Source organism: Vitis riparia, chromosome 15 (assembly GCF_004353265.1).
Source record: "Vitis riparia cultivar Riparia Gloire de Montpellier isolate 1030 chromosome 15, EGFV_Vit.rip_1.0, whole genome shotgun sequence".
NCBI lineage: Eukaryota > Viridiplantae > Streptophyta > Magnoliopsida > Vitales > Vitaceae > Vitis > Vitis riparia.
This window is the reverse complement of record NC_048445.1, coordinates 1,135,268-1,149,915: the sequence shown is the minus strand read 5'-3', so window position 1 is coordinate 1,149,915 and position 14,648 is coordinate 1,135,268. Positions and strand designations below refer to the sequence as shown.

Here is a 14,648-nt window from a genome sequence, read left to right as displayed (position 1 = left end):
GTTTTTAAATAATTACGTATTTATAAAAAAAATTCTTAATAAATTGTTTTCTATCCAAAATTTATTTTTCAGGTTTTATCAATCTATTATTTTTAGATTATTAAGTTTAAATATTTTATTTTAATTACATAAAAAATAAATATATTAATTATATTTTGTAAGAATAATAATAATAAATTATTTATTATAACAATTTTATTATTTTGAACTTTTTAGAAATACGTTAAATTTATATTTTTTTAATACATTAAAATATTAAGATATTGATTTTTAGTATATAAAAAAACAAACGCCAAAGATGTAAGAAGTTAAAATTATTTGGAAATCTAGAAATTGGAAAACTGGAAATTGGGAAATTATTTTAAAATCAAAGAGGATTAAAAAAAATAAAAAAAATAGGACAAGTGGCCCAAAGGTGGCCATGCAAAAGGTGTTAAAAGAAAAGAAGAGAAAAGAAAGGGGAGGTGGCCATCTAAGTGTGAAGCTGGGAATGCTGCTGCAGCTGCCCTAGTAGTGTCCATTCTGCCCAAATTCTCACCCGCCAGTCCTGCAAGTAATGAATCAAGATCTGGCAAGTATTTCTCTGACTTAAACATGCCCATAATCCCACCAACTTCATGGACAATCCTGACCAGCTTAGGATACGCCACCAAATGACTCAATTTTAACTCACTAATCAACCCATCAATCTTATTAAGGACAAGACAGGGTGAGAGCCGCTCGGTCCAGGCCTGGTAGAGCACGGCGTGGGTCTGGATGTGAACGCCCTCCACGGTGTCCACCAGCACCAGAGCGTCGTCGCTGAGGCGCGCTGTTGTGGAAACATCGCTGCTGCAGGAATCCATGTGACCCGGAGAGTCGATCAAGCTGATGTGGTAGATGTCGTCGAAACGCAGAGTTACTGAGGAGCGCTTCATGGTGATTGTCTATCTCCTTGTCAAAAACAAGTCTGACTAAATCTCCTCTAGATGCCACACAAGTTCCCACACTTCTTTACCTGGGATGGTACCACACTAGCCAGAAAGCCTTTTCCAAATCTGCTGGGAGCAAAACACTTCTGGACGTCCATGGCAAGCCTCTACCTAAGTCCAACATCCTCATCCTCCGGGAGCCTTATACATGTAAACCATATGTCAAGTATTTCATCAGCAAACATCTTGATAGCTTTATTAGGTTCAAAAATGGGAAGCCTACAAGCACGGCAACGAAAACATTCTGGATGCCAAACAGCACCCATGCAACTCAATCTTCCATGACCAATCTCGCGGTTGCACCCAGCGCAGATCCCATAACCAGGTGAAAAGAATGATGGAAAAGGTTGAAATATATTTCCAGCATCATGTCCAGGAGGAGACTCTACGTTCAAACTCTCTTGAAGAGCTCTAGCGAGTTGTTCATCTTCCTCCAATTCTTCACCTTCTCTTCTGCTTCCTCCAAGGTGAGTTGTTTATACTGAGCAACTTTGTCAAAGTTGTACCAAGATCCAGTTGGAATTGCAACAAATTCCTTTCCTTGCATCATTAGTAGGTAGTAAGTTGCTGATTGTGAACCCTTAAGCTGACCATGATACCGATATTGACCTGTTTCATCCTCCAAAAGCCAAGGTTTATTCTTGTACTTCTCCCATGGCCAAGCCCGAAAATGGTGCTCCATTGAAACAAACTCAAGATTCTTCGTCCAACACTTGAAGATAATGATGATGTCGGGTGAGGTGATGTATATGGGATGAAAATGAAGAGCATGGGGATGAGTTTGATGCGTGCAAAGGTTGAGGTGACAGATTGGGTGACGAAGGGTAGTGAGAAGGGTGCACTTAATGGCAGAATGGATGAGTGAGAGAAGGTAATGAGGGGAGTATCGGCCATGAGCAGTGGGTTTGTGGGTAAAAAGAGTAGTGGCATGCATGGGAAGGTTTAGAGAGGAGTGGGTATGAGGATGCAGAGAGAATGAAGGCTATGACGGGAATGGCTTTGCTTGAGTCGTGATTGATAATGGGATGGTGCTGCCTTCATAAGATGCATGGAAGGTGGCGAGATGATGAAATGGGTATGGTAATTGAGGATGCGAGTGGTAGACGGAGTCGCAAGATTGAACGCGTCCTCCACGTCATCCCATGTCCATTTGACCGGTAGTGCTCACCATCTGAAGGAGTGTCATCCACCCTCAACACTCATGCGGACTGTGGACCCATGCAGAAATGATGAAGCTGTAGGGATTTTAACAAGGCGGCATTTCATCCACCTAAAAGTCACGTGATTTTCCATAGCCTTGAGAGTGACATTAAACCCATCAAAAGGAATCGCTGCATAAGACACGTCAAAGCAGCCGACCCATACTGTGCCCACCTTTAATGCGCGCGTCAGGATGTTGGTTGTATCTAAGCTCTGGGCAAAGACTCCAACTAGTGAGCAGCGTTTGTCTTTCCGATCACCTCATCCAGGTCCTTGAATTTCAAAATGAACTGCACTGGTATAAGAATCTTTTCTGTGCTATCAACATATTACCACGGACATTTGAGAAGTCGGTGGATTGGATATAATAGCCTTTAGAACCGAATTTTCCACCTCTGACACCAAAAGTTGCACCAGCTTCAATACCAGATTTTGTGTAACCAAGGATCCTATGAAATTGCTGATGATTAACACGAGGTCCTTATTCCACTCTTTTCTGAAAAGGATCATCGACTATGCGTTTTAGAGCATAAAATCATCATTTTGGATGCGAATATAGGTGATCCATTACAGCAACAATGTCTCAGCACCAATTGACCCTATGAAAGCAAGCCTTCTCACATCCATATGACCAGAAAGAGTGCCCTAGCTATATGACCAAAACCAGAAACCACCTTTAAAGCACCATGAGGGAATTTCGCTTTGTGAAAGCCCGTTTTATAGTTTCTGATCACCTCGCATGGCTCTGTTTTAAATCATTATTTCGTCTCCTTCTAAGAATGGTTGTATAACATCATACCCTTATGTCTGAGTAGAACATCTATTAGCTGACTTTTCTGGTAGAGACCTTCGTATTTCCATATTAGAAAATAGGCAAAGACAATGGACATCAAGATCCCTATGCTGTAAAGCAGGACTCTCCATTTTTCCTGAGCAAACCCCAACTACATCAAACTCGGTGAACAGAAAACAGTCGACATCGGGATGACTAATAATGAGACTCAGATCGAAATAACATGCAGTGGAACTTCAGCCTGGAAACACTCTTCACAAAACCATCTTCTGGTCCCAAACTTTAGAAACTGTGCCCATATAAAAACCAAAAGCTCATGCTGGCCCAAAACCCTTCTTCTTGAGGGTATGAATGGCCATTGAGAACAGAGTGTAAACAAATAGAAGAGCAAGCATAAAAAGAACAGATCATCCAGTGAACAGGTGGGAAGAATCAGATGGATACAAGATCCAAGAATATTCCTCAGACACACACAGAAAAGCTAAGAAAAGCTAGATCACTCTTAATCCAGTTTCATATGCAGAGCAAGGTGTGGATTATTCATTGCACAGTCACAATAATACAAGGAAAACCAACCATAATGAACAGATGGTCTAGTACACGCACCTGAAAAAAGCTTCCGACGAGACTAGCTATGTGTCCAGATATTCTACTTCATTCCCTGTCTCTGTAGCCTCCTTCTTCCAGAAAACTCTCACTCTCTGGTTCTCTTTCAGAAAAATGGAAAACTCTGTGTCCCCCTTTTTCTCTGGCTTCCCTCTCAAGCAAACTTTTTCTAACCCTCTCCCCCCTCAAAATATCTCTAGCTAGCACCCCAAAAAGCACCCTCTCTACCAAAGGATTCCTCTCTCTCATCCGCTCCTCCTCTGAAAAATCAGCAACCAAATCCCCGCCCTTTCAGACAACAGCCTGCTGCCTATAACCGAAAACACGATCGCCTTGATTCTTCTTGACAAGTGTCACATTCCCATAGCATCTCCCATCCACTATTGTGATTCCCTAGTAGCCAACCAAGTATCAACACGTGGCCCTATGAGATTGTGACACTTGGCAAACAGAGGCTGCAAAAAAGTGAGCCCCAAATGGGGGTCTACACTTACCTATTTGCTTTTTACCATGTTGTGCTTTATTTTCAAAATAATTTTCTTGAGTTTTTCAAAAACCATCCTTAAAAATAGCTTTTTTCGTTTATTTTCTCAAATGTTCATATGATTTCACGTAATTTCAATTATCTCTTAAAATACATTAAAATAATTAACATCTTAAAATTGATCTAAAATTACCTTATTAAAAAAAATCAAAAATTAGTTTTTTATTAAAAATTTATCATGCCAATTTTATACAAATATTTATATAGAAATAAGATTTGAGTTCTATTATCCTACTCTAATTCAAGATCGTACTTTAATTCAAACTAATAATAAATAAATAAATATTAATATTTAAATTAAAAGATAAATATTAACTTTCTCTAATAAATAGTTCTCAAATAAACCTTGTTCTAAATGTATTTTTATTAATATAATTTTAATTTTAAGTCAATTAAATAATTCTTTTTACCAATATCGATATTAAATTTTAATTATTAATATAACATTAAAAACATATTTGTATTTTTCTTTTCTTAGAGTTTTTTTCATTCATTTTTATTCAATAAATCAAAATTAATGTTTATTAAGAGTTCATATTTATCTAATTTTATGTAAATGGTAACTAATGAACTAAAATTGAAGGTTTCGTAAAAATTAAAGAATTGATATTACTTAAATAATGAAAAGGGAAAGAAAAAATAATGGAAAAAAAAACAAATAATAGGAAACTTAAAAAATAAAGAGCATTTCACAAATTATGAGCAATAACTATGCAAAGTTACTAAGTAAATAGCAAAATTAACGATTGATTTTTATACACTTTCTTTTTAAAAATTAAAAATTACAAATTTTATGTAAAATTTCTTTTAAAAATACATTTTTTAATCTAATTTTAAAAACGGTTACCTTATCAATATAATTTTTTAAAGTTTTTATATTTTATATAGGATTTATTATCACTTTTTGTTATTAAAAGATAAAAAATAACATCCAAACCTTAAACAATTATATATATATATATATATATATATATATATATATAGATAATATCAAATTATTTAATCAAACATAAAAAGTAATAAAATAAATAAATTTAATTCATTAAAGAAATGAAAGATATGTTAGGATAAAGAAGAAAAAATTAATATGTAATCTCAATAAAATTTTAATTTGTTCAAATAACTAATGTAAATGAGACATGAAAATTTTTGTTCAATAATTATCTATAATCTAATAATTAAGTATTTTAAAAAATTAAATTTAATTGATTGAAGAAATGAATGATATATTTGGATAAGAGGAAAAAATTAATAATAAATATTAAATAAATTTTATTTATTTTCACAAAACACAATCAAATATAATTCAAAATACTTCAAATTTGTTATTAAAAGAAAAAAGACCTAATTTTTTTGGAGAGTTGCAAAAAGAGCCTAACCGTCCTCCGTCTAGTTCTGAATTCGAAATCCGAAAAACACTCCATTATACTCTATGATGATCTCCTACCAAAGTCAAACCTCTTTCCGTACATATCATGAATAAACCAGACTCCATGGTCGAGATTGAGAAACAATATCGGTGCATTATGGGAAGCGAAAACCAAGTTTTTGAGCAGGCGCTGGTCATGTTCCCGGAGGAGACGTCAGACCGCTGGCAGAAGGTCGCCGATCATGTGAACGGAAGGCAGCTGGACCGCTGCCAGGTCTCCGATCCAGAGAACGGAAGGGAGCCGTGCCAGTTGAATCTGCAGGTTCTGTGGCCGCCGATGACGTCACGGTCTACGGTTAGGCTTGGTCGGCCTCCGACGATGTTTGAGACCATAACTCCGGGCCGCGGGGTTCAGATGAAGAAGCAGAAGTTGGAGGTCGTCACAGGGGAGCTGAATGCCCAATTTGAGAGGTTTATTTATTATATAATTATCTTACATTTATTTTGTTTTACAAAGGGACGAGAATGAAGAAAAGCCCCTTCTCCAACCCAAACAAACCCTAGTTATGGAAAAAAATACTTTTCAATATTATATATATAATAGTTTCTTTGATTATTTTTTTTTTTTATTCGTCACTTTATTTGTTTTTTTATTTAACTATTGCAGATTGTTTTCAATGAGGGGGAGTACACCAAGCTATACCACCAATAGAGATGATATCGATGAATTTTCCTCCAAATACAATAGAACATTTTAACTTTATATTTGTCACTCTTTTTCTTCCATTATTGCTATTGGACTATTTCTACATTGGGTAGTACATATAGTATTTTTTTTTCTATTATTGTATTTTCGATTTTGTTGAAAATTATGGTGACATTATATTGAAAAAAAATGTGTTGCCTATTTCATTTTGTCATATCCATATATATAGACTAGATAACATTTTTCAATGGGCATCATTGAAGGAAAATATTTTCCTATAGTTAATTGAATTCATGGAATAAGAGTATGGTCATCAATGGATTATTCTTAAATTATTTAGAAAATAATTTTCAAAAGTTTGCTAATTACTCCTAAATTTTTAAGATTTTTAAAATTTTATCAAAGTATTTTTTATTGAAAATGTTTTTAGTGTAAAAATTATTTTTGAAAAAAAATAATTGTTTGCCAAAATTTATGAAACAATTTTAAAAATCTAAAAAAACACTTATAGGGTGATTTTCCAAAAAAAAAAAAAAAAACACTTTAGGAACAACACTTTAAGTTAATACTACCACATGCACTTTTATTTTATTTTGAAGATATGTAATTTTTTTAAGCAAATTTTAGATAATTTGAATTATTCTTTTAGAGTGTTTTGAATGGAGTAAACTTTTAATTTTAAAAATATTTTTGAATAAAAATAAGATATTTGACAAAATTTAAGAAAGACTTTTATAAATCTAAAAGTCACTTATAATATTGAAAAATCATTTATAGTGTTTTTTGAAAAAATATTTTCAAATAAAATACTTCAATTAAATTATAAAATAAACTAAGAGATTTATAAAAACAAATCAAGACAAGTAGCATTAATAATATTTTTGCATTATATTTGTGAAATCTTGAGCTAACAAGACTATACCACAACTTTAATTATCTAAACTAGTCTTTATTACTTTGTTTTCGTCATTTATTCTAAATAGCACACTAAATTATATGCATTAAATTATCTTATAATAACAAAATAGTACATTTACTTATGTGGGTACTTTAAATTATATATGTTTATATATCATTATCATTATCGTTATCATCACCATTATATTTGAAATCATAGTAACATAATTTTATGGATTGAAAGAATGAGTTTACCTTATATTATTGAAAATTATTTTTTTAAATATGAAATTTTCATATATTAAAAAAAATTTAATACCTAAATTTTTTTAAAATTATTATTTTTTAGGCAAGTTTTTAAGAATTATTGTATTTTGCATACAAACTATTTTTTTTTCTTCAAAAAATAGAGATTAGGAATTAAATTTTGTTTGAAAACCCAAATATCAAAAACAGTTTTCTTGATAAATGCACTCAAGTATTTCTTAGCATACTACATGAAAAAAAAACTTAAAAACACCTTAAGATTATTTTAAAAAGCAACCCGTTTTCACAACCAATTTTTAATATAAAAAATTACTAAGTATATTCTCTAAATATAAAATTGTGTGATAAACTTATTAAATTGAGTAATTAATAATGAATATTTAAAATTATAATTTCATATTTACTTTTTTAAAATTTCATTATCCCTATAAAATAATTTCAATTAAAAGATTTTTTATTATTATTATTACAAGTTTATATGATAGGATAATAACAAAAAAAATTCAGAATTCTTAAATTGAAAGTAAATAATAATAATAATAAAACCTAAATTGCTAATACAATATACCTAAAACGACGTCGTATCACTGTCCTCATGGCACGACCTTCCTTCTCGACAAATCTGAATCCCGCCAATGGAAAAAAGGGCTCTAACCGTCCGTTTGGTTGCTGAGAAAACCTTCAGCAAAGCCTTGAACGATCAACAACGGAGAAAAACCCAGGAAATGGAAAATCCCAACTCCCTTTTCCTGTCGCTTTCCACAGTTTTCCCGACAAGCAATCAGCACTTTGATCAATTCAGGCGACAAAAACTAAGTTGTTATCATATTCAATCCAAGAAAAAGACACATCATATCCTAGATTTCTCCATCAAATTTGAATTATTCCTCCTTAACCATCACTTGCATCGATTATAAGCTTCAATTCCACAGAGTGCAGTTTCAATTCTCTGATATCAGTACTATTGGCTTTGTGAAAGTTCTCACTCTTCCATGGATGATTGCAGATGTTCTTCACCGCCTTCCAAGGTAATCACTTACTTCCCTTTTTTTCTCGCAATTCTATAATCTGAAGTTTGAATTATTGTGTTAATTTGGCTGTTTGTTTCCATTGAAACAGGAAATGCTTTTGATGCTACTAATTTTTATTAACAAATTTTGCCAAGTATGGACATGGCAGTTATGAAGATTGTAAGATTAGTTTGGAAGAAGAATATAGTGATTAGTTCAAATAGAAATATAGTCTCAAAGTGAGGATGCAAGCACAAGGAATTACCTCATGTTTGGTTCCACGGAAATAAGATCAGGAAAAGAGAGAAAATGTTTATCTTAGTAATAGTATTTAGTAGCAAATTTTACCACCAATCTTCACTTGTTTGTCTGTGTTTTTTAAGATTAGAGGATAAAAATTGTTAATTTGTTAGTGAATATAGATATAGAGTTGTTCAAAATATAAATTAATTTGGATGCAATCAAAATCACCATTTGTTTTCATACCAAGCAAAATGGGAGAAGGGAGAACTCCAAAACAAAGAAGTAACTAAAGGCTAATTGCATTTTTTATAATAGAAAACTAGGTGACAAGGGGCCTGAAATTGAGACTCCAACTATGTGAAAATAAATAACAATATATTAGAAAATAAAAAGTGAGGAAGGAATTGTCTTTTAAGTTCTCTCCCTATCCGAAGTAGGATATCACGATCACCCTCCTCCCCTATGCAAACAAGACTTCTTCGTTGTGTCTCATGAGAATACAAGTCACTGGACTAGACAAACACACAATCACCCTCCTCTCCTATGCAAACACAATGTCCTCGTTATGTCTTATGGGAATGTGGATTGTAGGATTGGATAAACACCCTTTGTTGTGTAGGTCCCGAGACAAACACGACATCCATGTTGTGTCCCATGGGTTTACGGGTCAAAAGACTAGGTAGACACTCCTTGAGGAATCAGACAGAGTTAGGGATTGGTTCTGATACAGTTTTGTAGTCACTTTAAAATATATTTATACAATTAAGAGGAACTCATTACATATATTAATTTCACTTTTCAACAGAGGATGCAAGCATGAGGGATTAACTCTACATGTTTGTTTCTATTGAAAACAAATTGGCAAATTTTACCATAAAACTTCACTTAATGGTACTGTATTTCTTAAGATTTCATAATTGTTGACTTATTAGTGAATACAGATGTGGTGTTATTCAAAACAGAAATAAGATCTCATATTTCACAGAGAACATGAGAAATTGACTTGTTCCATTTGTTTTGATGGAATGTAAAGCCAGAAAAGAGATCGAATGCTTCCTTACTAAGAGTTTTTTGTAGAAAATTTTATGAACATATGTGAGAATGATTATTCTGTAATTTTTAAGATGAATTTATAAAAATTTGAGTGAATATGGTGTTATTCAAAGTAGAAACGAAGTTCCACTTTTCAATAGATGATGCAACCGCAAACCATGGACTCAGAAGGACCGTATCGGCTTCTCCACTGCTCTAGTAAGTGTGATAAGGCAGGTGTGATACAAGAGTTGGAGAAAGGAGTAGAAGCCAACCTGGCTGACTATGATAAAAGAACAGCACTCCATTTAGCAGCCTGTGAAGGCTGTGAAGAAATTGTTGTCTTACTTCTTGAGAAAGGAGCTGATGCAAACCCCATTGATCGTTGGGGTCGCACTGTAAGTTTTGTTTATACGATTTTATCCTTGATATTTATTCCATTGGCATTCTGAGGTGTTGAACAAGTATTTTGTAGCAGAAACTTCTGCCACCAGTCTGACATGATGTTGTATCTGCATATATTTGTCAATAATTGCATCAGGGTTGTGCTAAAATTGCTGGTGGTGGCAATCACATGGCAAGGCAATCCAGAAATCTCCGAGGAACTTTACTACTTTAATTTTGTTTTGCTTTGTTTTTTTTCTGCTCACAATTAATCATTGTGCTGAGTTGGTCCCTTCCATGCATCACTAGCTACTATATCCTAATCACTGACGATATCATATTATACATAGCGTCAGCACTTCCTTGTCCACTTCCTTGTCACTTGAGGTGCTATTCAAATAATTTCATAAGGGCCGAGTATCTCCCAATTATTTTTGCAATGTTATCTTTCACTCCAATATGCCTATGCAGATTGTTGCAGATTATTCCTGTTAGCCTTGCTGTTATGCAATCACCTTAAAGGATATTCTTGTTGGAATTATTATGTTCTTTTCCCTGTAGAACATAATTGAATGTAACCCACATATTGATATGATTGTTTTGCAGCCACTTTCAGATGCTCGTAGCTTTGGTCATGAGAAGATATGTGAGATACTGGAGGCTCAGGGTGGAATAGATCCAGTATATACGTTTTTAACATGTAATAATGTGAAGTTTTTACTAACACTAAGTAAGGAAACAGTTGCTTTCTTTTATATACATGATTTGCTTTGGTCTTGATACTTTCAAATAACTAATGTGTGCTTGTACATGACACTTATCAATCATATTTGTTGCCAATCATGAATAATTGGTTATGAAACCATGTAAATATAAATTATTCCTAAATGATAAAAAAAAAAAAAAATTTCACAGAGTCGTCAACTACACAAATACTACTGCTTCCAAGTTAAAAGTCTTTATCTTACTAAAAAAAGAATTTGATGACAGATGGATGTGGGGAGGGCTTTTGTATTTGTGTTGGATATTCCTTTTTGCTTCTTTGACGGATTGAATTGACCTTTACATCGAAAATGTGGGTGGCTAAACCACAACCTTCATATCCCTTAGTTTTTAAGAAGTGAAAGGTCATAGATAAGAAACATAAGCATATTTACTGTTATCAGTTTCATGTCACAGTGTCAATGAATGCAATATTCTACTAGGTTGCTGATTTCGATGCTTTTTTAGTCAGCCCCTCTTAAATAATTCTTCCAAAGTCAAAATTTCAGTAAGTTTAAGGTTTTCATGTCCTATATACCATATAAAACACTCATGTGTCTGGGGCCTCCTTTTACTATATGCAACGAGTTAGCTTTTTAATTATTTAAGTTGTCTACTGATCTGTGCCTTTTGGCTTCAGATAACATTTACAAAGAAGTAATGAAAAACTAATTGCTTGGTAGCAGCTGAAATTCCTTAAACTAGAAAATCAAGGAAAGAGGGTGTGAAAAGTATTGGAGAACTCCAACTACGTGAAAATAGATCATAATATTTTGAAAATTAAAAGGTGATGAAGGAATTGTCAATTAGGTTATCATTTTGTGCATATCACACATTAACTCCTTGAGCCTCTAAAGCTTCCCGACATTTTTCTTCAGGGTTTTATGCAAGCCCCTATGTTTAAGTTTCGCAATTTCTCTGCATCTGAGTGATGTCACACACTGATTCTGACACTGTTCTTGTTTATATGCTTTGCTATGGTGTGTCTTGCATATTATCTGATTAGTTATTTTAAATTCATCTAAATTAACTGTGTACTTTTTGTCCTCCTCCTGTTCAGGTGGGGCTTGACTCTAAGACTCCATGCGATGAAATTGATTATGCTGAGGTGGACATGGATGAAGCAACTCTTATTGGAGAAGTAATTTCTCTTTATTTCAATTTCTTCAGACAAATATTTACAGTCAGGACAACTTACACCCATTTTAGACTACTAATTTTAGGCAAAACAAGCTCCTTTGAAATATTTAACCCTTTCTACCTTTAACCTCTCTATTTATTCTGTTATTATATACTTGGTCTGCACTAAAAATATGTAGCATGGAAGCAGGGAGCATATGGTGAAGTTTATTTAGTGAGGTGGCGTGAAACAGAAGTTGCTGCAAATATAATTTATTCCTCCATTTCATCAGATCCAAGGGTGAAGTGAGTTTCTGCATCTTATGATGTGACTGCTATTGATTTATGAAGCCCGTTGACACTTGCTTCTCATATTAAAGAGCGGGTTGGTGTTACTAACTTTGTAGTCTTCCTAGTGTCAACAGATGGAAAGACAATCTAATACTAGGAAAATGACATGCATGCATTCAACTAGAAAAACTACAATACAATTAGTTTTGATGTTAACTCTGTTGTTTTACATGGCAACTTGTATACAAATAAAGTATCATATAGACTTCTAGTTGTAATACTGCATAGCATTCATCTATTCCAAGATCATCAAGCAAGACTGACAATGCTAGCTACTTTCACCTTTTCATTTACCATGTTCTGAAATCATCACCAAATTCAAGCCTATGGAAAACCTTTCTTAATTATGTTATATTTTGTACCCCTAACTTTGATTGTTTTACAGGAATACCTTTTTGAGGGAACTAGGTTTATGGCAGAAGCTGTGCCACCCTAATATAGTGCAGTTCCTTAGTTTTACAAAGCACTCTGATCGCCTTATTTTCCTCACTGAGTATCTTCGAAATGTGAGATTTTCATAATTGGTTTTGAGTTTTTCTTTTTTTGTATTTCCACTCTCTGAGCTTTCCATTGACTTAAATGGTTAGGGAAGTTTGTATGATATTTTGAGAAAGAAAGGAAGACTTGATCCACCTGTAGTTGTGGCCTATGCTTTAGATATTGCAAGGTACATTTTCTGGGTTTTCTTTCCTGAAGGTTGTGTGTACCAATTCTAGTTTTGATACAGGCTGTAGTTTCTTCTGGAAGCATTCTAATGAGACATGCTCTTTCCCTGTGAAGTAGTGCCATTCAATTTAACAGTGCTTGTTTTCCTTTATAATAAACATAAATCTAGGTGTGCTTTGGGTTTTCCGTGCTGTTCTCTCATCTTCGATTGATCTGTCATCTGAATAAGCATAATCTTAAACGGGATTTACATACGAGGCATTTGAATGTAGATCTCCATGCATTCTGACTCATTCACAACACAGACTGAGGTGCTTGTCTCATTTTGAGCTCTCTGGAATACTATCCTGGCTTCTCATGACACGGATATTAATTTGGATTGTTTTAACTTACTGTTGATGGGATCCTTGATAGTATTTTCTTTTAATGTTTGTTTGCTTTTTATTTTATTTTAGTTTAATTTTAACAGATACATATCAGATCTTGAATTTCCTATTGTGAAGTAAATATGGATTGTTAGTGAATATGATTAAACATCTCCTACATTGATTCTGAACTATGCATTTGTTCAGATAATATCGTGAGCATCTTCCACTAATGCTGGCTTCTTTAACTTTTCCTTTCCTTGTTTCCCCTTGCAAAAAAACCTTTAATTTTCTACTGAAATTACAAGCAACTATAATACTTTTACTTCAGAGCTCTTTATTGTATTTAAAGTTATTCCTACTCAATTAACATGTATCCCTCTAGTGCCTCATTCACTTGTAACTCCTCTGATGAACTTATTCTTTGCAAACTCTGCAGAGGGATGAATCATCTTCACCAGCTTAAACCACATTCTATAATTCACCGGGATTTGACTCCAAGGTATTGCAACTTGAATTTTGTGTTAAAAGTCTATTTTGAGGGCATTAAAATGGTGGGTTTGGTCAGAAATCCAACTATCCTCCAATACAATACCAGAGAAAGAATATCTCACAGTCCTTTCATCTCTCTCACAGAAATGTCTTACAAGATGAAGCAGGGCACCTTAAGGTCACAGTCTCCAGTCTATGCAAAATTGCTCAGGAAAAAGATGCATTTGCATACAAAATGACTGGGGGAGCAGGTTCATGTAAGATCTTCCATCTTTCTGAAAGTCAAACATTTTTTTGAATTTGGAAAAAAATTTCTCAGACAATTTTATGGCATGTTTAGATCGTTACATGGCACCTGAGGTTTATCGTCGAGAATCATATGGGAAGAGCATTGATGTCTTCTCCTTTGCTGTAATAGTACATGACGACATGGTTGGACCAATATACCATTTTATTTTCAATAATCTAATGTATATATATGTATAGTATGGACCTATGTGTGTGAAATTGTGGAGGACATGGTTTTTTTTCTTTTTCAATTTCCTTTGCTCTATCTTTGCTTCTCAAAAAAAAAAATTATTAAGAAAAGAAAAAATATGTTAAGAATTTTTTTTAATGAAAAATATAAATAAAAATCAAATATAACTAAATTTAATTAAAAAAATATACAATGTCAAATTGTTTAATATTTAAATAGAAAAATTAAAATAAGTCAAATGAGTTTCAAATATCATATAAAAATAATGACTTTAAATCTATTCCTTTATTTTTATTTTTTTCACTTTTTCTTTTCAGAGGTTATTTTTATTTAATTTTGATTAATATAATGCCCAATAGAATGTTTTTTTTTTTTTTTGTCTTTTAAAATTTG

At 33.2% G+C, this 14,648-nt stretch overlaps 2 protein-coding genes across 2 annotated transcripts; both read left to right on the top strand.

Annotated features, from left to right (window-relative positions):
• Nucleotides 1-5,514: 5,514 nt before the first annotated feature.
• On the top strand, nucleotides 5,515-6,278 carry LOC117932666. Its single transcript, XM_034853944.1, has 2 exons — nucleotides 5,515-5,954; nucleotides 6,151-6,278. The coding sequence occupies exons 1-2, from the start codon at nucleotides 5,590-5,592 to the stop codon at nucleotides 6,239-6,241; spliced, it is 456 nt and encodes a 151-aa protein (XP_034709835.1). The 5' UTR covers nucleotides 5,515-5,589; the 3' UTR covers nucleotides 6,242-6,278.
• A 1,711-nt stretch (nucleotides 6,279-7,989) lies between these two features.
• On the top strand, nucleotides 7,990-14,263 carry LOC117932559 (integrin-linked protein kinase 1-like). The gene is made up of 8 exons (XM_034853835.1): nucleotides 7,990-8,381; nucleotides 9,800-10,036; nucleotides 10,629-10,703; nucleotides 11,845-11,925; nucleotides 12,115-12,209; nucleotides 13,725-13,787; nucleotides 13,922-14,034; nucleotides 14,118-14,263. The coding sequence occupies exons 1-8, from the start codon at nucleotides 8,346-8,348 to the stop codon at nucleotides 14,261-14,263; spliced, it is 846 nt and encodes a 281-aa protein (XP_034709726.1). The 5' UTR covers nucleotides 7,990-8,345.
• The last annotated feature ends 385 nt before the right edge of the window (nucleotides 14,264-14,648 follow it).

Excerpts from the sequence above, each read along its gene's own strand:
- LOC117932666 (XM_034853944.1), top strand. The coding sequence starts at position 5,590 with ATGAATAAACCAGACTCCATGGTCGAGATTGAGAAACAATATCGGTGC. Across the intron at positions 5,955-6,150 it reads CTGAATGCCCAATTTGAGAG|ATTGTTTTCAATGAGGGGGA; the intron begins GTTTATTTATTA and ends TAACTATTGCAG.
- LOC117932559 (XM_034853835.1), top strand. The coding sequence starts at position 8,346 with ATGGATGATTGCAGATGTTCTTCACCGCCTTCCAAG. Across the intron at positions 10,037-10,628 it reads TTGATCGTTGGGGTCGCACT|CCACTTTCAGATGCTCGTAG; the intron begins GTAAGTTTTGTT and ends ATTGTTTTGCAG. Across the intron at positions 10,704-11,844 it reads CTCAGGGTGGAATAGATCCA|GTGGGGCTTGACTCTAAGAC; the intron begins GTATATACGTTT and ends CCTCCTGTTCAG.